Here is a 20,457-nt window from a genome sequence, read left to right on the forward strand (position 1 = left end):
AGTTACTGAGTCAGCAAAGGTTCATGTGATCTTATATTCACATGCTTTCATCATTTTATTGTCATTATCTGGTGATGTGTTTTTAATTGCCCTGCAGGATAATCTCTTTAAACCATAATAACTATATATTTTCACGTTCCTGTCTTAGTGAATTGAATAAAACAAAATAATAAAAAAAACACCAGCCTCGCGACATTAACACGCGGGGCTCACTTTAACATAAAGCTGATAAAAACAGGGCTGGGCTGCAGCTGTAATGGGATTACGCGCTCCTCTGCGTTGACTGACGCAATTAAAAACACTCACTAAAGCAACTGAATGCGCGGTCTTAATGCTCTCTTTGCATAATGAACAATTAACCCGCAATAAATTATGAGGCAAAAAAGAAGAAGAAGAAATAAGTGATTTATGTGCTTCATTTGGCACGCGCTCGCTCACTGTCGGAGGCAGTATGAAAGAAAAAAAAAGTGCAGTTTGCTCACAAAATAATAAAAGTTGTGTAACTTCTGATTCTGCTGCGTTGAGCGAGCTGTGCCATGTGGAGAGAAGGAAGGGAGGGTGAGGGGGGGGGGGGGGGGCAGATGAGGGTCTTGGGTTTTATTTGCCAGCTCTCTGGAGGGATGGGGGCTTTTAGTGTGGGGGTAACAGAAGCGCACCCCTCCCTCTCTCTCTCCCCCTTCTCCTCCCTCCTCCTCCCCTGGCCGCTCACAGACCATTGTTGTTGTGACTGCCGTCCGGAGAGCAGCGGAGTGCCGGTGTGTGGTGGGCGCAGTCTCTCTCTCTCTCTCTCTCGCTCTCTCTGTCTCTCTCTCCCTCCCTCCCTCTCTCTCTCTCTGCAGCTTAAGCAAAACGAGCCGAGGAGGCTGAGCTCCACATTTGAGCGCCAGAGCTCCGATCTGATCGGGATACACACTCACGCGGGAGAGGAGACAGCTCGCAGAAGCGCTGCGTAAAGACGCACTGTGAAGAGTTCTCCACGACCACAGTGTAACCGAGAGAGGACTCCAAACCACGGGGCACGTTTCATCACCTTCTATTAATCTCTTACTCTCGCCACTTTGGATCTTTTTCAATATTTTCGTAAGAGAGAAGGGACAGTATTGTTCCACGCGCAAAATCCACCTTCTTGCTCCGTGTTTGGTTTTCTTTCTCTCCATGGATTTAGCCCTGTGAGTGGCCGGCTGCAGTGGACTTTGCCCAGGGGGGGATCACTAGCAGAGCCCGGCAGCTGTCGTTCATGTTCCAAGGGGCTGTTTTTAATGGATTTATAAGACTTCGTTTTTTTAGCCGGATACACAAGAGACGCTCACAAACTGCTTTTGGGGGAAGGCACAGTGGCGGCAACGGAGCTCCAAATGAGGATTTCAATATTCACTCGTATCGAACGGGACAAGGAGTGATCCCCCCCCCCCACCACCACCACCACCACCACCACCACCACCGTGTGCCAGTCATCCCAGACCGGGAGGAAAGGTGGGTACAGAGCGAGACAGCTGGAGATGTGTTGTTTCATTCATTTCGGCTGCAGTGTGTCGGTTAAATCACGACTAAAATCCTGATATGCAGCTATTTCAAATCCCAGATATAGTTATTAGAATAAGTTCATTCTACTTGTTTTATTTATTTTTAGAAAACAAGTGTACTGACATGAGACACAAGAAGGTTGTTTTTTTGTTCCTCCACCAACCCCGGGTCTCTCGTGTGCAATGTAAACCCCCGTTTACAGTGAACTCAACGTGAAATCGTGGACTTGGAGTCAATACATTGTAGCTTTCAGATGAGTAGAAGAAGTTTGTTGTGTTTTTTTTTTTTTTTGCAACGTGCACAGATCCCAACAAGTGACTCTGCCTGTTAGACATTGAACCTTCCACACGGACTATTTGTTTGGAGGAAAGACACTCAGAGCGGAGTTTGAACTCTGTCAGACCACAGGGAATTAAAACTATATATATATATATATATATATATATATATATATATATATATATATATATATATATATATATATATATATATATATATATATATATATATATTATATCACTATTTCACCCGCGTGAAGTTGACGAATGGACACCGTGCGTAGTGACAGTCTTGATCAAACGCTCTGACTTTTCATTTATATTTCATGTATTTGATTAAACCCCAGATGTGTGTCAGACACTTGATCAAATTCCTTGACTTACAGCATTATTATACGGTTCATTCTAACCCAGGAGGTCTGTTTGACACTGATTTATGAAGTGTGAAAGAAAGAAAGGTGCAGTGCATTCAGAATAAAAACGCTACACAGTGACGTCTCTCTCTCTCTCTCTCTCTCTCTCTCTCTCTCTCTCTCTCTCTCTCTCTCTCTCTCTCTCTCTCTCTCTCTCTCTCTCTCTCTCTCTGAGTACAAACAGTAGAATGCAGTAGAAGTGTTTTGGCTGCAGCAGCGAGGCAGCGTGCCAACGGAATTAGCAGCACCAGGAGAAAAAAGCTTCTTTTTTTTTTCCAGTCCTTAATTGAGAAAGAATACGTTTCATTCAGCAGGCTGGTTCTTTAAACGGTGTGTGTGTGTGTGTGTGTGTGTGTGTGTGTGTGTGTGTGTGTGTGTGTGGGCGCGGCCTGCGTGCATGTGGCGCACGCACCGGGGTCTGGCGCCTGTGCGCAGTTGGTCGGACTCGCAGCAGCAGCATCGCTGCATTATTCCTCTCGTGTTCTTGTTGCAGGCTGTTAGTGTTTATAGCTTGTGTCTAGAATGACTTCATGCTGACAGCGTTGCAACTCAGTGCCTTCATAAATCTTTTTTTTTTTTAGCATTAATAATCATATTTTCTCAGAATTTAGGTCTTTGTTACACTTCTCATGCAAAGTTGTGTTAGTAACTTTACTCCTATTCCCATTAGGAGGCTTACATATTTTAATAGCATTGATAATCAGGCAGTCAAATAAATTAAGTCATTTTCAGACAACTGTGTGAGTATTTTGTTGCTTTTTTAAAATCGAATCGAATAAATTAGATGTTTGTCTTTTGGCTTGAAAAAAAAGTAATATAATAAATACAACTTTATTTTTTTTTTGCAGACCTTACAGGCATTTATTTTACTGTTCTCTAACAAGGTTTGGACCAAACAGTTACTCCGATGACAACACCATCACCAGAAAGTGAAGTTATGAGTTATTTTGTGATGTAAAATGCTCAATCTTTAAGGTATCGCACGAGCCTCCCGCGGGCCGGATCGATGCTCCAGTGAGCAAAGTCACCTGTTTCCACCTGAAGCCTCATGCCAGCTGCCAGTCGCGTCTCTCTGCTGCTCCTTCAGCTTCTGTAGCTTCCTGGCGAGTTTCAAGTGTTTTCCCAGTAAGGGCCCATTATCCCGGGGGCACACTGAGCCGGGACCGTCCATTGACAAACAACAGGCGGTAACAGCCCTGCTCCTCATTCATGACGCAGGGGGAGCCTGGACAATGTAACGCCGACCAGCCGTACAGTTAGCAGGACATCTAGTTAAGAACACAGCTGCCCGAAGCCAAACCCTCAAACCTTTTCCTATTCGTCTGAACGATTGTTGGAAGTTTGTGCCTCGAGCAGCTCTGCAGACAGATCTCTGATCAGCAAGATAACCGTCTCCCTTTTGTGGTTGTTTGCGTCTGCAGGATCCAGATTTAGAGGCTTTGTGGTGTTTCTGAGGTTTCCAATGCCAGGGACCGCAGGGACCGGAGTGTGAGGCCAACTCCAGGCCCCCGACGTACAGATATTTATACCTTTTGCAACCAGAAGACACGCATGAAGAAGATGGAGAGGATCTGCACGTTCTGCATCCTCCTGCTCTGTTTGACGGACAGAGCCTCGGCCAGGACCATCAACGAAGGAAGGACTAAAGGTAAGACCTGAACTGCTTTTTTTTTACAACCCCTGCAGGTGATCATGCCTGAAACTATCAAACATTGTCAAATCTGGAATCCCATTATTTTAAGATGCTTCACAAATTCACTTTTTGGGCCTTTGCGTTGCAGGGAGAGTAAGATAACGTGTGACTTCAAGGTCCGATTGCGTTACGTCGTCAACTCTGTGTCAGCGATGGTTTCCGATCGGCGCACTTTCCCCTTCTTTAGTGTCAGTTTCTTGGCAGCCATCAACACTGAGGAGGTTGTGGTGGCAGGAAATATGACAGAGAGGCTGCAGTCCGGTCTCAGAAGGAGGAAGGTGGGGAGGGGAGAAGAAAAAAGAAGCTCTCAGTGTTTTCGCTGCCGTAAACCGAGCTACCTGATCCGTCCGAGGCCCTGGGGCTCGGAAGTGTAAATCTGCCTGGCTGCGTGCCAGCTGTAGAGGATGAAGAGGAGGAAGAGGAGGGAGGAGGGGGGCTTTTTCATTGATGCTTCACAAACAGAAGAAAAGTCAGCCACTGTCAGAATGTTTCCTCTGGGTTACGGTGCAATCAGGAAACGTGTCCAACGCAATCACTCAAATCAAGTTGCTTCTTCTCCCTCGGAGGTGAAGGAGATGATGTTTTCTAAGTCAGATTAAAGGACTAGAGGACATTTTTGTGTGGAGATTGATGAAAGACAAAGTGGGCTGTTGCCCCCCCCCCCGTCTCCCCTCCCGGAGGCGATCGAGCACAGAAGCCGTCTCTTCTGCGTCTCTGCACCTCTGGCGAGGCCAGCCGAGGCTTGCTTTGCTCAGAGGACACCGTGCAGGAGAAGAACAGCTCAATGGTTTCTTCGAGACGGGCGAGTTAAGTGTCGAAACCGGGACTGATCTTCAGGTCGTTAAAAACACGCGAGGTTGCAACTTTCGGGGGAAGCGTTGCAACTTTTATCTCGGTCCTTTGGAGTTTCAAACGGTTCCCCTTCACAAAGCGGTGATTTCAGAATGGACTCGAATCAAAGTGGAAGAATGCGTCCCAATGTTCTGCACAGAAACAAGCCGCCGGGCGTTTTCTGTCATGTTGCTAAATATAATTACACATCTAATGTTACTAACCACACGCTGCTAAATGCAGGGAGCTGACTTGTCCAGTGTTTTTTTTTTCCCTCCCCTCCCCCCTCCCCTCCATAGAAAACTTATTTTCAGTTGTGTTTTCTGCCACATCATTACAGATTATAGAAAAGTCTGAGTATAGCTTTTGTCTGTACATATTTGGCAAGCTTAAATAGTTTCTGGCTGCCCTTTACTCATACATTGCGGCACAAAAAACCCAGGAGATGTACAGAGACGATGTCAAAGTTTGACTGGTAAATTAAATCCTTGCTCAATTTAATCCTGTTTTTTTAGATATAGAAAAAGCGTTTCTTCCAAAATGGATGTGTAGCATGTTAGGACAACATGCTGTTAGCGGTTAACTACACACTATTAAGGAGAACAGAGTGTCCTAAATAATGTCATCTTTCGCTTTGGGTTGCTGTTTATCATTTTTAGGCGTGCATCTGCTGAACAGACCAGAGCTGCCTGTGGATGGGCATTATGTAACTTCTCATATATCTGCTGCACAAACAGGGAATGAATGATTGCTCGCAAAGTATGTAATCATAACTGCTTCCATCTAATGTTCGTACAAATCTATGACGTGAAGCTCGGAGGTTCATTCGTGACCTCAGAGACATCACTGTGACTCCAGGTCCACTTGCGAGAATTCTTCAGGAGCTGTTCGTTGCAATACGAACAGAAGTAGATTCATATTATAACAACTGTTTTGTACGATATTGTCAAACAACAGTAAGACAAAACCGATATTTGAGGTGTTCTGTAGCTGTGCAGTTATCAAAACGGACCTGCGGCTCTGCTGCTCTGTTCCCGGGTCGGCTGATGTCTGATGTCTGATGGCCGCTGGCCGCTGGCTCGCTCTTTCATCGGCCGAGCGGTTTGTTTGTGTTGTGTTGTGTTTTGTTTGCCCCCTCGCCTCTGGGTGACAATTCACACTCTGCCGCGAGTTCAACTGCAGGGCACCGTCCCCATCTCTGCAAGTTCATTAGCACGGCTTTATGCTTGTGTGTGTGTGTGTGTGTGTGTGTGTGTGTGTGTGTGTGTGTGTGTGTGTTCATCTCTGTGATTTACCACAGAGTGTTTGCGCCATTAGATGGAGATGCTTGTTGGGATCTCTTAGTCTTAATATTTTGAACTAAGTGGACCCAGTTAGAGTGTGTGTGTGTGTGTGTGTGTGTGTGTAGGTGTGTGTGTGTGTGTGTGTACTGTGTTCACATTAAAACTATCCATCACCACGTTTCTTTTTAATTTGTTTTCCTTATGGCTGCTTTGACCAATCAGCGTTTCCACTCACAAAGGTTGTAGCCGTGTGTGTGTGTGCGCGCCCCTGAAAGCACTTCACTCCCCGACAAGGGAACAGATTGCCTTTTCACTAAGCGCTCGCAAGGAAGCAATCAAACAGAAAATTGCCCTGGAAAATTGCTCGTTCTGATTGACTGAGCAGCGAGCGAGGTCCCCAGCCAGGGCGCACATATGCTCCAAACAAGTGAGCGGGCGAGCGCATGAATGGCCGAGTGACCCGGTGAATGGAGGGCACTGTGGCTGATGGTGACACGATGGTAGCCGGGTTATCAGGGCACTCTATCGCCGGTTCCTGGATGCATTAAATGACAGCGGCTGTGAAGAAACATGCTGTACTTCCATTGCCGGACCTTTCAGAGGTAAACTGAAACCTCTCGGTTGTGTTTTGACCATTTTTTTTTGGTTCTCGTTCAGACCAAGGAGGTTTGTAGCTGTTTGAAAAAAAAGCTTTTATCCCGTGACATGACACCTGAAACCTGGTGTTTTCGTAGTAAATAAGTATTATACAGAGGAAGAAAGGTTCCTCAAGCTTGTAAGCCAAGAGGAAGATGAATGCGTCCCCAATATGTAAAATGACTCATTTTCTACGCGTGTATCTCCTTTTTGTGATCCAGAACTTCGGGTCTCCAGGCCTCTGATCGTGCCAGGTTACCCAGAAAACACCACGGCGTTGGTGGGCGGTCAGGCGAAGCTGTTGTGTAAAGTCCACCGGCCGGTGTCCACCAAGGTGCAGTGGCTGAAGACGAAGGTCAGCCAGGGAGGACCGCCTCACCTCCGGGCTCTGACGGTGAGAACAGATCATCGGCCGGCAGCAATTTTTATGTGTTGATTCAGTCGTGTTAGATGTCATGAGCACGAGGTTGAAATGATCACTGCTCCACGCAGGCCCTGCAGAGCAACGCGTCCAAGGTGAACACTTTGCATCTGTCCAGCATCACGCCGGAGGATGCGGGCGAGTACATTTGCATGGCGGAGAACACCCACGAAGGACAGACGGTTCAGGCCATGCAGTCGGCGTGGCTGGAGGTCCTGCCTGGTAAGACACTCTTTTCATCCCACCAACATTTTTGGGCAAATCTTAGCTAGTTTTGGTGCCAACTTCATACAATGATCCCAGACTTTCAGCCAAAATATACTTCAATGTGGCATCGGTCAAGGCCAAGTGTTATGTTATATTCTAACCTCAATTTTCTACTCCCACAGGTACCATCATTTCACGAACTGTGGACCTGACTGCCGCAGATATCCCATCAGGTAACTTAATTCTCATGCTGGAAAAATGTTAATCCAAAATAAACACTGTCAAATCCCGAATGGGTTTTAGTTTGAATCCTTTTCTGACATCGCATTCCCTTTAAATACTGACGAGGTGGCAGTTCAAACCGCTTCGAACACGTTTGTGAAAACCCAGAAGAGGTTTCAGTCTTGACAATGTAGCATCTGTCAAGACCGAGTGTTACGTTATATGCTAACCTCAACTTCTTACTCCCACAGGTACCATCATTTCTCGAACGGTGGACCTGACCGCTGCAATAATCCCTTCAGGTAACCTAATTCTCATGCCGGAAAAAATGTTAAATCCAACATAAACACTGTCAAATCACAAAGGGCTTTCAGTTTGAATCCGTTTCTGACATTGCGATCCTGTTAAATATTGTCGACGCAGGCGTTTACGCTGGTTAGCATAAGTGTGTGAAACCCAGAAAAGACGGCACAGACTCTTGAAGATGGTGCGGCGGCGGCCATCTGTGTGGGCTCGTCCTCCTTCCCCAGGCGGGAATGAACTCCTCTCTTCTCGTCGCTCACTTAGATCTGCAGTGAACCTTCACCGCCCCTCAGATTTACTCTCCGTCCACTGTCACGCTGCAACATGTTCATTAGCTTCAGCTTCTCCTCTTCCTTCTCTTTTCTTTTCTTCTTTCTGTTTTGGGAGGGAGTCTGTAGTGTTAGCTAGATTGCTCTCAGACCCCCACAATAATCCACAGGGGAACAAAAAGATGAAGAGGAGAAGAAGGGGGTGTGTGGAGGAGGGTTTGGGTCGGCCAGGCCTCCTGGTCTCCATGGTAATTTCTTTGTGTGTGTGTGTGTGTGTTGGTAGAGGAGATAATGGAGTTGAAGTGTTGAAGGTCATAGTTGAGGGGACGGCCACTTGCTTCAGAGAGGAGAAGAAGAAATAACCTGCTGACAAGTGCTGAAAAGAGTTGAAAAAAGAGGGAAAAAACCACAGAATTTTGTGCTGATTCAAATTCATTTCAACAGATGTTATCGACGACCAGAGCGAGGACACCACGGAGCATCTTCTGCTCGAGCCGGGCAACGTCCTGAAACTGCGCTGCGACCCGAGCACCCGGCCCGGCATGGCGGTGAACTGGTACAAGGAGGGGGTCCGCGTTCTGCCCACGCCCCGCATCCAGATCCGCGGAGCCGCCGTGGAGATCGCGGACGTGACGTACGAGGACTCCGGCGTTTACGTGTGCGTTCTGCGGGGAACCAAAGCGCCTGTGAGGAACTTCACCATCACTGTGGCCGGTGAGGACGCCGAGACTGTTGTGGAGCGTTTTCATGGTTGTAGATGTTGTTGTCATGTTTGTTTACGCGTACCAACAACCACCTCGTTCACCGACACTCTCGCTGGGCAGCTCAAATATGTCCTCCAATCGGCCGACAACATTTCAATCGCCAATGATGTGAATAATTGGACTGTTTGGTTGACAAAACCAGATATTTCCCAGCCAGCATGTCCATGTGGGGCCCAGAAGGTTTACATTTGGGCTGCAGATAAGAGTCCCAAGTGGGTTTGTCCGCAGTTTCCATGGTGGCCTCACCTGTGTTTTCCCATATGGGTTTCAAGTTGGATTATAGTCGGATTGTTCTCCATATAATAAATAGTAGGGTGATGGGGTTTTGGTGGTGCTAAGAGTCTTGGAAATGTTAAAGATTAGCAACAACATTGATTTGATTGCATTAGTATGTTTCATGTAGTGTCAAATACTACCTTCGGATACCAAAAATGCCTCATTGACTTCCATGAAAACCATATTTTTTAATCTCACTGTCATTGCAGTATAAAACCATGAAAAATACTAATGCAGTTATCAACTCTTTCGGTGCGGTTCAACTGCACTGAGTATTATGAACTCTAAACATTTTATAGACCAGAAAAAAAAATCAAGAAAGTGTTGTTTCATGTTCCCTGTGTTTGTTTTTTCAGACTCGTTTGGGTCGGGGGACGATGACGAGGACAACGGCTTGGAGGACTCATCGGCCGAGATCGAAAACGACCAGGTTTACTTCTCCAGAGGTACGTTGTTCTTGTCCTTGTTCCCCGAGGGAACTAGTACTCCTCCTCCTCATCCTCCTCCTCTTCCAGGTCTCATCAGAGCCCTCTCTGACTTGCGTCTCATTGGCTGGCCCCTCTGTGCATACAGGTCCTTACTGGACCCACACTCAGCGCATGGAGAAGAAGCTGTACGCCGTTCCTGCGGGCAACACGGTGAAGTTTCGCTGCCCGGCCATGGGCAGCCCCATGCCGAGCATCCGCTGGCTAAAAAACGGACGTGAATTCAGAGGAGAGCACCGCATCGGGGGCATCAAGGTGAGCGTGGGCCTCCGGCTCCTGAGAGCCCAATGACAGGCGGTTTCCTTCGGACAGTGAGTTTGATAAAGCTCAGCGAGAGTGTCCGTCCGTGCTGATGTATTTTTTTTTTTGGTGCGTGTTTCTTTGTCTAGCTGAGACACCAGCACTGGAGCCTGGTGATGGAGAGCGTCGTGCCTTCAGACAGAGGAAACTACACCTGCTTGGTGGAGAACAAATACGGCTCCATCGCTCACAGCTACGTCCTCGATGTCCTGGGTAAGAGACTGATTGTCCAGCGTGTGTGAAGATCCAAAAGATTTGGGAGGGAAAAAGAGATGATTCTTTAAATCTGAGTTGAAATACTTTGAGATCCGGCTGACAGCATTTATGGCAGCGACAGCGACGGCCATTAGTCAGCGCTTGTGGAGGAGACATGGCTCCAAATAAAAGCCTCCGGTCTGAGGGAGGGGATGAGCGGGCGGGGTGAGCAGAAGGTGAAAGGGGCGCCCGGGCAGGATGTGGACGATCAGGCGTCCACACCGGTTTTCTACCTGACCTGTGACAGGAGATCGCGGAGGGCTGCGGTTTGTTTGTTCGTTTGTTGGCTGTCCGTCCCACCGCGGGGTCAGTTTTTCTGTCGCCCGCCGACGAGGGGGAGAAGACTAACGAGACAACTAACGAGATCGGAGCGCGAGAGTGAGCACAGATCAAAGAGAGCCGACGCCAACCAGCTGAAGAAGAGCCACGCTAGTGGAGCCAATTTTCCGTCCTCAAAAAGGCATTTCCTGCTCTACTATGCCAGCATGGAAACACATTATATGTGACAGTGACAACTGCTTGGCATTTAGCAGAGCTTTGTTTACGAAGCAGTCATGTTCGCCGGCTGTGAAACGGCTGAAATATTTGGATTTCTTGAGCCATAGCTCCCCATGATTCCAGTTTCCTTTCATCTTTTCCTGCCTGCATTGCAGACTAAGCTTAGCAGATCAGTTAAATCTCCTTCTCCATGTCCCCAAATGATCTTTGAACCTTTGCCCCCCTCGAGTAGACAGATATCCTTTAAGCTTCGACGGGTTTCTCTTTCATCTTCGCTCCCACCTTCTTTGCTCATCTCTCCTTTTAATTTCTTCCCAACGCAGAGCGTTCCCCACACAGGCCCATCCTGCAGGCCGGTCTACCGGCCAACATCACAGCAGTGGTGGGCACCGACGTCCAGTTCCACTGTAAGGTCTACAGCGACGCCCAGCCTCACATTCAGTGGCTCAAACACATTGAAAGGAACGGCAGCCGCTACGGTTCGGATGGGACGCCCTACGTTCGGGTCCTCAAGGTTGGTCAAACTCTAGCTAAAGTATGTTGAAGTTCTGATCTCTGTTCTGATATCCAAACAACGGGAGCCTTCTTTGCCTTTTACCTTCATCTCATACGAGTTGCTTCAATGTGCTTATGGTTTCCTGACATAAAAGCACCTTGAAAGTAGTTTTTAAAAGAAGTTGTATCACGATGATTGTTGAATTCTAACTGTTGATGTCCCCTTTTTCTGCAATTGTGTTGTGCAGACCGGCAGTCTGAACATGTCAGAGGTGGAAGTGCTCTACCTGTCTAAAGTTACCATGGAGGATGCAGGAGAGTACACCTGTCTGGCTGGAAATTCAATCGGATTTGCGCACCAGTCCGCCTGGCTCACCGTCCTCTCAGGTACAGAACGAACTGAAGGCGACGTGAGGCAAAGTTGATAAGGATTTACTTAACTGCTCGAATGATTTTAACTTAGCATTGATGCCAAATACTGCACCAAGCTGCCAAACTTAAACAGTAATAGTAGATATCTTGGTACAGAAACTTTAAACAAGTGAACCCTTTTTTTGATTTTGAGTTGTCCCCTTCATTTCATAGAGGAGGAAGCAGCAGACGCGATGGAGACCATGGAGACAAAGTACACGGACATCATCATCTACGCCTGTGGGTTCCTGGCTCTGATCATGGCCATCGTCATCGTGGTGTTGTGTCGAATGCAGGTCCACCCCAGACGCGAGCCGTTCGACGCCTTGCCTGTCCAGAAGCTCTCCAAGTTTCCTCTTCGCAGACAGGTACAGGGATCACGAGAACTTCCAAGTTTCTCCAACTTTGAAAGCGACTAAAGCCCCTCGGGGCATGCTGCAGCGTGCAGGAAGCACGTTTATGGATGGGTTTTTTTTAAAGCGGCCACACTTGAGAGCTTCCTGTATGCTCCTGTTAACTCAATGTGTCGTACCTCTTCCCTTCAGTACTCGGTGGAGTCCAACTCGTCAGGGAAGTCCAGTGCGTCGCTAATGAGGGTGGCTCGCCTCTCGTCCAGCTGCTCTCCCATGCTGGCTGGAGTCATGGAGTTTGAATTGCCCTACGACCCGGACTGGGAGTTCCCCAGAGAGAAGTAAGCGATCTGCTAAGTTGGAGCAACCTCCGCCAATCATCTGCAAAGAAATTACACCACGCTGTTAGTTTGGCTTCTGGGACTCATTTGTGGGACCTCAAAAGAAAACAAACCCCACCCAGTCGTTGCTTTAAGAAGCCAGAGCTCCTAAATTATGAATTGGTACCGTACATCTTTTTTATAGGCTTCTTTTCGCTAACTTTCTCTCTTTCTCTCTAGTCTGACGTTGGGCAAACCTCTCGGAGAAGGCTGCTTCGGTCAGGTGGTCAGAGCCGATGCCTACGGCATCAACAAGGACTCTCCGGACCCGGCCTCCACCGTGGCGGTTAAGATGCTCAAAGGTAGGAGAAGACATGATACAAACACACACAAAAAATGCCTCTCGAGATCAGCGTACGTCTCTTTTCTAAACAAAAACGTATGTTTTCCCTCAAGATGACGCCACAGACAAAGATCTGGCGGACCTCATCTCGGAGATGGAGCTGATGAAGGTCATGGACAAACACAAGAACATCATCAACCTGCTTGGAGTTTGCACACAAGATGGTGAGTGTCCGACTTCACCGTTCTAGGTCATTTCTGCTTCAACTGAGGATCCTTTACGATGTTAAATCTCAACAAGCAGCTCATGTAGTGAGTGTTTTCAACGATGGTGGTCCTGGGCCTCGAGGCTGAAACAACAATAAAGAAAACACAGTCCTTTATCCTGTTTGTGTTCCTCCCTCAGGACCTCTGTATGTCCTGGTGGAGTACGCCTCCAAAGGCAGTTTGAGGGAGTACCTGCGGGCCCGGAGACCCCCGGGCATGGACTACACCTTTGATGTGACCAAGGTGCCTGAGGAGCAGCTCACCTTCAAAGACCTGCTGTCCTGCGCCTACCAGGTGGCCCGAGGGATGGAGTACCTGGCCTCCAAAAGGGTACGCTCACTTTAAGGAGGAACTTGTAGGACAAGAACAGGCATGGGAGAACCTCCCGGAGTCTGTGGTGGCTGTAAATATTTTTTCTTTAATTGTTTCATGGAAGCAAGATTGAACCAGTTTCAAACACTTATTTATAATTATACATGTCATATACATTTATTTTTGGGCACATTGTATCTAAAGAGGTTCTGCAGTTAAGAAGCACTTAAGTGCATACATATATATTACTTGTCAAGTAAAATTAAATAAAAAAATATTTGGTACCAGAGATATTTCAAGACATCATCTTAGGTTCGGGGAATTTATGATGTTTTTTCCCCATTTATGGACTAAACAATAATGAAAAAAAACACAAAATTACTAATCTTATTATATATATTGTGAACTAAAACCATATTGTTTTTTGTTGCTATTTTTAATGGACACTATCCACATGCTTATGTCACTCCAACAGACATGTTCAGTAATCAAATGTAACTTTGAGATGTCTAATACGTAGTTATAATACTTTTTGCTGTGAGCCAGATTATTGATTTATTATTTCAAGTGATCTTAAGGGATTTAAAAGGGATGTTTATGATTATGCCACAATTCAGTAAAATGTACTCACGTCCCTGGAAGGGAAATAGAGCCACAAAAAAGGACAGAACAACAGTGCAAAGCTTTGTAATACCAGAAGTTTAGAATTAGGATTAGGATTGAGTTCTTGTGTAAATCTGTGTTTTTGGACTGGGGCACTTGGCCTTCAGATGGATCTGTCTTTGCATCTGTCTGCCCTCTTTCTTTCTCCCATTCTTCCCATCCCAACCCCCTTGTGTTTTTATTCCTTTAATTCTCCCAGCATGCACTCTGTCTGTGTGCTTCTTATCAACACGTCTCTTTGTCTGCCAGCCGGTGTCTCAGACAGGCATTCCTGAGCAGAAAGCTGCCGCAGCTCCAGCCCTGTTTACTCTTCTCCATCCATCTGTCCGTCCCCTCCGTCGCGGGGCTTTGTCCCTTTTTAGCGCTGCCCATAAATCTGTTAGCAAACAGGCAGCGGAGCTGTCGTCTGGGTGCAGGCATCAGGTTTCTGGCTCTTCGGACTCCGAAGAATGCAGGAGCCTGAAAGTAACCCTCCATTATGGGGAGACCCGCAAACCAGCCCTGGTTCATTTTGCGCGTCGCCACAAATCCCACGTCTATTTCGAATGAAAACCAAAATAAACTTAATGATATCCATTCAATGTGGGCAAACAGGGCCTTTCTTTTTCTCTCCCTCCCGAGAGGTTTGTTTTTTCTTCATACTCCCGGGTTTCTATATAAAGACGTTTACATTTTGTTGCGTTCACTAAAAATGAGCCGCCGTGTGTTGACTTAAGGCTCCTGAGTCTTTTCTTTTTTGGGGAAAATCTGCAGTGAATCATTTCTACCTCCCGTAACTCCTTGTTTTTACATGAATACTCTTAACCGCGACATGGAACAGAAGGGAAAGAATCGCGTCACAAGTCTCCATTCAAACTCCCACATTTCGTGAACATAAAAGCTTGTGGATAAAGTTTTTTTTTCCGACCCTTTTGTTCGGCCAGGACAGAAATTCATACTTTTGCAGTTTAAAACTCAAGTGGCGACATACTAAAACAATTCAACATTCAATCTCTGAGCATATTACTAAGGGTCATTTAAACCTCTCGCTAATCTGGAGACCCAGCTGACCCTAAAGGTCATGTTGGAGCTTTGTGTCAGTCTTTAATTCTCTCTCTCGTCTCTCTGCAGTGCATCCACAGAGATCTGGCAGCCAGGAACGTCCTGGTGACGGAGGACAACGTGATGAAGATCGCTGACTTCGGTCTGGCCAGAGGAGTCCACCAGATCGACTACTACAAGAAAACCACAAACGTGAGTGACACGTTGTAGTGGCAGGTCTCGAGGAATCACTTTTTCCAGTGAGGAAATCTGCTTTCCAGTAGGGAGAGTACGAGTGCAACAAAATCACTGCTCTCCTTTTTTATTTTACACAGCGCAGAAGCTAAAATGTGCTTTTATTTGACCTCTGACCCCGTAAAGTAAACGGAATATTTCCTCTAATAAGTACCATGTTGACATCATCCAATAAAATAAATTAAATATCTTCTGGTAAAGACATTTGGATTGTTAAGAGGTGAAAGTGGAAGCTGGTTGTTTGTGTAAAAAAACAAAATCGGCTTGTAAACATGTCCGCCCCTCAGCCAGGTTCCTTTCACAGCTTTAAACTCCTCAAGACAGATGTCGGATGTTTTCCACTGATTGGCAGCAGGCTTAATGGGACTTAATAAGAAAAGAGGGTAGAGGAGGAGGGAAGAGAGGGAGGCTCGTGAACGGGAACCAAAAAAAAAAGAAAAACATTTTAGAAACAGAAAGAAGAAAGTGTGAGTTGTTGTGACGAATGAAGGCGAGGCTCTAACTTCTACACGGTCGCTTTGCAGGGACGACTGCCGGTGAAGTGGATGGCACCGGAGGCTTTGTTTGACCGAGTCTACACACACCAGAGCGACGTGTAAGTCCGACTTCTCGTATCCGCAAAATGCATGCGGGGTAACACAAAGCGCTTCAGAAAAAAGACAAGTATTTTTCAATGACCTAATAGACCTAATAGACATTTTGCACACGTCACCACTGTAATATCAGACGTGCCCTGATCCTCTGGTCTGTGCTCAGGTGGTCGTTCGGTGTCCTGATGTGGGAGATCTTCACGCTGGGCGGCTCCCCGTACCCCGGCATCCCCGTGGAGGAGCTCTTCAAGCTGCTGAAGGAAGGACACCGCATGGACAAACCCTCCAACTGCACCCATGAACTGTAAGCACAGTGTCCTACTTATGTTGCTTTTAGTATGCTTTTGACTCACAATAATGAGAGGTGTGTTCACATCATATGTGTATATATACACAGGGTTTGTACAGCCTGGAGAAGTTTTGGAAAAATAAATAAATCCAGAAAGTTCTGGAAAAGTCATGAAATCAGCTTCCCAGATACCTGTAGCTTGGTTCTAGTAAATTCAACTGAGAAAAGCGGTATTGACTCGGCAGATCAGTTTTCTCACGTTGCATTGTTCTCTCTGTGGGGTGACATCAGACTTGGACCACTTATTCTTAACTCCTTTATTCAAACATAGACTGTAGAGAATGAATGGCCATGAAAATGTGTTTCAAAGTTCTGGAAAAAGTCGTGTGTATGAACCCCTGTATTTAGCGTAATGACATAATATGAGCGTTGCATCCATTGGGTAAACTTAAACGTTGCAAAGGTTTATCTCATTATAGATTTTCTAGATGGTGGAAGTCATTTTTCTTTCTTCTCTGCAGCTACATGATGATGCGCGAGTGCTGGCACGCCGTTCCCACCCAGCGGCCGACCTTCAAGCAGCTGGTGGAGGAGCTGGACAAAGTGCTGCTGTCCATCTCTGACGAGGTGGGTCTCAAACACACGTCCATGAAACTAACTGCACACACACAAACACACACACACTTCTGGAAATGAACACACACACATACATCCTCCCTTTCGCAATCTGCAGTCCAGATGTCTTCGGTTCACGAGAGTTAATGCACAGCGAGCAGGATCCGGGGGTTTGAGACTCCAAACTACACAAATTGAATGTTTGGCTGCGGCGTCCAAAGAGCTGAAATGTCAGAGATTGGTCAATATTTCATGTGAAGGATTTCTTGGTTCTCCCATTCGTCACAACACAGAAACCTCAACCTGTAACTTAAAACAATTCTGAATGAAATAAACAGCGGATTCACTCGCGGTCGCCTTTCAGGGGCCGTTTTTCCTGTTTACCTTAAGGTTTTTTTTAAAAACTAGCATTTGAATGTTTTTTCGAGACGCCAGCGTTTCCCTGATGTCTGAACTCCCCCTCTCTCCCCCTCAGTACTTGGACCTGTCGACGCCCTTCGAGCAGTACTCCCCGTCGTGCGAGGACACGTCCAGCTCCTGCTCCTCCGACAACGACTCCGTTTTTACCCACGATGCCTTGTCCACCGACCCCTGCCTCCTGGGCTACCAGGACGTGCGCTCCAGGATAGACATGAAGACGGCGCTCCGATAAGACTTCGCATCGGACGGCTTGCCCCACGCGTTTACAGACACGGGACACATGTAACACATCCACTGGCGGCCATTTTGGAGGTCCGCAGAAGCATTTTCGTCAAGTTAAAAAAAAAAAAAAAATTGGACCTCCGTTATGGCACCAGACAAAGCCCATAGGTATAGTTGAGCATTTATACACACACACACATATAAACACATGTATGCACGTGGAGCACTGAGGCCGGTGGGCTTCATCACATGGTGAAGGTTTGGAGAAAAACATTTCATCGTGGGCGAAAGAAAAGAGGACAAACGACAAAGAAAAGGTACTTTGGACTATCAGCTCTGGCACTGTGCCCAAGAACAGTTGTAAACTTTGGAAAACTGCAGCACTAAACCCAACAGGAGAAGATCCAGGTACTCGTAAAGGCCTCGAAATGCTTTCTTTGAAGGACAATGATCTCCTCATCAACCCAGAACCAGGGCGAGAATCCTCGGTGGTAAAGACATTTTTAACAAAAAACTAAAAGATTTATTTTGCTATGATAAAAAAAAAGAAGAAGAAACTGATAGTTGAATATAAATCTCTCTATATAAGATTATTTTACTTTTGTGTTGCTTATTTAAAAAAAGAAACAAACAGTCTTAAATCTCAGGATCTCGTGTGCTATAAGAAGTGGCTGTAGTGGCAGCAAAAAGTGCCTGAATTTACGATTTCCTGTGAATATATTAGAATATTAAAATATTGTATGTACATATCAACAGCAGAAAGACGATTGCCTTTATAAATTATTCTGAATGACACAAACAAATGAAGGTTATTGGAGGCGAAAGGAGAGAAGAATTTAATCAAGTGCCAAACCTGTCGCAGCGGTCACACTGTATTCGTGTTTTGGGTTTCATTCCAAGATATTCTCTTCAGAGGGAACATTTGAACCCGATGATCACCAAAATTAAACATTTAAATCACCCAACAGATCATAAACTAACAGTAGACGCTGTTAAAAATTGGTTTGCATCAGCAGTTTTTGCAAACATATAACAAACAAAAAACCGAGAAACACAAAATCCGACAACTCAAACCTCAAATGTGTGTGTGGTGCAAAATTGATGGATTTGGCCTTTAAAGTCGACCTCACATTTTTTGGAATGAAACCCTCCATCTGTCATTTTGTAGTAAACTGCTTCGACCTCCAGCCCAATCAAACAATTTGTGGTGAAACAGCAGATGCAGTTTCCAGTTCTTATGGCCGTTGTTGGACCAAAACCACCCCGTGTTTGAGCTCGGCTGCATTTCTTAAGTTATGAAAATGAGTTCTCAGCGGTCACGAGAATCATTTACATGTCCCAACAACCACGTATTGGTTAGAGGCAACATTACGTGGTCTTCCTCTAACAACAGCTCCGCTCTTTCAGTCGACGTTGTCAGAGACAGTGTGTCCACGGTGGGGGACTCGACCCTGAAAAAGGAGGACTGACGATTCAGCATTGGGGGACTCTGTCGGGGAGCTGAGCCCAAGCCCACTGTCACTGTTGACAAGGGAGTGTGTAGAGGGAGGTGGGGGGGGGGCTGCATGTGAAAGCCAGTGTGATTGATTTCAAATAGAGGAGAAGGGGTGGGGGGGGGGCTCCTTTGTCTGGCTGTAACCCTTCACCCAGCCCAATCTGTTGGCGAGGGGTCCTCAGGTCCGCAGCCCGGCTGGACAATGAAGGCTTTGCAGGCTTAATGGGTGTGACTACGGACCAGAGGGAGTTCTGCGGGGGTGGTGGTGGTGGCGGTGGTGGTGGTGGTGTGGGGATAGCCGGGGCTTGTGTGCAAATGAAGAGGCTCTTATTATGTTAATGTCTCCTCTTCTCTCCCAAACGCCCCTATCTTTATCCCCACAGCCGCCATCTTTTTAAATTACAAATCTTAATTCAGACTCCACCAGCTGCGTAGGGAACTCCCCCGTGTCCCATCGAGCGCAGACACAAACTACAAACAACCGGTTTTCGACAGTTGTATGGAAATGTGTTTGTCGAAAAATTCACCAGTGTTTCACCAAACTGACTATGTCAAACTGGACTGATTTTGGTGTCTTCAAAAAAATGGCGGACACCGGCATCGCCACCTGTGTTGCTACGTCACTCTGGTCTTTTTTTGTTGGGTTCAAGTGTAACCAGCGGACCGTTTAGTCAATGAAGGATTCACGTGTGTCTTCTCTCCTCATTTGTTTGCTTTCCACGCTGTCAATCATCTGGTGTCTCATGTTGGAATGAAGCTCTTCACACAGAAATGCAAACGGTGCATTTGCATCCTTACATTCCAGCTATCTGCTCTTCTCCCAGATACGAACTGTAAACAATCACAGCGTTCTTAAACATTTCCTCGAGAGAACTATTTTAGAAATATCTAATTTATTTGTTTATTGTTTTGTTTTTATATGAAATAAAGTATAATTTAAAATAAAGCAGCTCTGTCTTCTTCTCTTTCTTTGCATTAAAACAACGGTGAACGTATAAACCGAAGCTCTCATTGGAAACCTCCAAACCCAGACGTGATTGTAACGCGTGTGATGGGCTCCACTTCACCTGCAGATGATATACATCCCAATTTCCTTCTTTTCTAAGTTAAATGCTATTAATGCTATTATGAAAATTAGGAAACCTGCACTGAAAAATAAAAAAGCATTCTTTCAACTTAAATGTCTTCTTGCAATATATATATATATATATATATATATATATATATATATATATATATATATATATATATATATATATATATATATATATATATTAGCCATAGAAAAGATAAAGAGCCAGCGAGAGACAGGCAGAGAAAGAGAAAAATGTGAGAAAGATGAAAGACAGAGACGGCGAGACGAGAGAATCAAGAGATGGAGGTCAGAGGTCAAGAGGAGGGAGGAGAGGGCAGCAGTGATCCCATCCAGCCCAGGCTTTTGAAGAGTGTGTGTGTGTGTGTGTGTGTGTGTGTGTGTGTGTGTGTGTGTGTGTGTGTGTGTGTGTGTGTGCATGATTACGTGTGTGTTATCTCCTGTGTACATGGTGTGTGGTCTGTACATGTGTGTCTGTGTGTCTGTGTGTCTCTTATCTCCCATGTACAATAAATCTTTTTCACCCAGAGAGTCTCTCTCTCTCTCTCTCTCTCTCTCTTTCTCTCTCTCTCTCTCTCTCTCTCTCTCTCTCTCTCTCTCTCTCTCTCTCTCTCTCTCTCTCTCTCTCTCTCTCCCCTCC

General features: G+C 46.1%; 1 protein-coding gene across 2 annotated transcripts; it reads left to right on the forward strand.

Moving 5' to 3' along the window:
• The first annotated feature begins 895 nt into the window (after nt 1-895).
• fgfr4 (fibroblast growth factor receptor 4) lies at nt 896-18,768 on the forward strand. 2 transcript variants are annotated; one of them, XM_068599906.1, is made up of 22 exons: nt 896-1,473; nt 3,637-3,863; nt 6,880-7,052; nt 7,151-7,301; nt 7,469-7,519; nt 7,760-7,810; nt 8,525-8,794; nt 9,477-9,566; nt 9,694-9,860; nt 9,995-10,118; nt 10,982-11,172; nt 11,402-11,540; nt 11,739-11,932; nt 12,110-12,255; nt 12,475-12,596; nt 12,691-12,801; nt 12,983-13,173; nt 14,929-15,051; nt 15,618-15,688; nt 15,850-15,987; nt 16,494-16,599; nt 17,063-18,768. In XM_068599906.1, the coding sequence occupies exons 2-22, from the start codon at nt 3,767-3,769 to the stop codon at nt 17,237-17,239; spliced, it is 2,883 nt and encodes a 960-aa protein (XP_068456007.1). In that variant the 5' UTR covers nt 896-1,473; nt 3,637-3,766; the 3' UTR covers nt 17,240-18,768. The 2 variants fall into 2 exon arrangements, with proteins under 2 accessions (XP_068456007.1, XP_068456008.1); XM_068599907.1 differs by lacking the exon at nt 896-1,473 and having other exon boundaries at nt 3,626-3,863.
• Nucleotides 18,769-20,457: the final 1,689 nt, after the last annotated feature.

This window comes from Clinocottus analis, unplaced genomic scaffold (assembly GCF_023055335.1).
Source record: "Clinocottus analis isolate CAN_PGR_092001 unplaced genomic scaffold, fCliAna1.0.p SCAF_5, whole genome shotgun sequence".
Lineage (NCBI taxonomy): Eukaryota > Metazoa > Chordata > Actinopteri > Perciformes > Cottidae > Clinocottus > Clinocottus analis.

Bases quoted from the DNA above. Each gene is read 5' to 3' on its own strand.
- fgfr4 (XM_068599906.1), top strand. From the start codon at position 3,767: ATGAAGAAGATGGAGAGGATCTGCACGTTCTGCATCCTCCTGCTCTGT. The intron at 7,302-7,468 runs GTAAGACACTCT...CTACTCCCACAG, and splicing joins GTGGCTGGAGGTCCTGCCTG to GTACCATCATTTCACGAACT. The intron at 9,861-9,994 runs GTGAGCGTGGGC...TTCTTTGTCTAG, and splicing joins ACCGCATCGGGGGCATCAAG to CTGAGACACCAGCACTGGAG.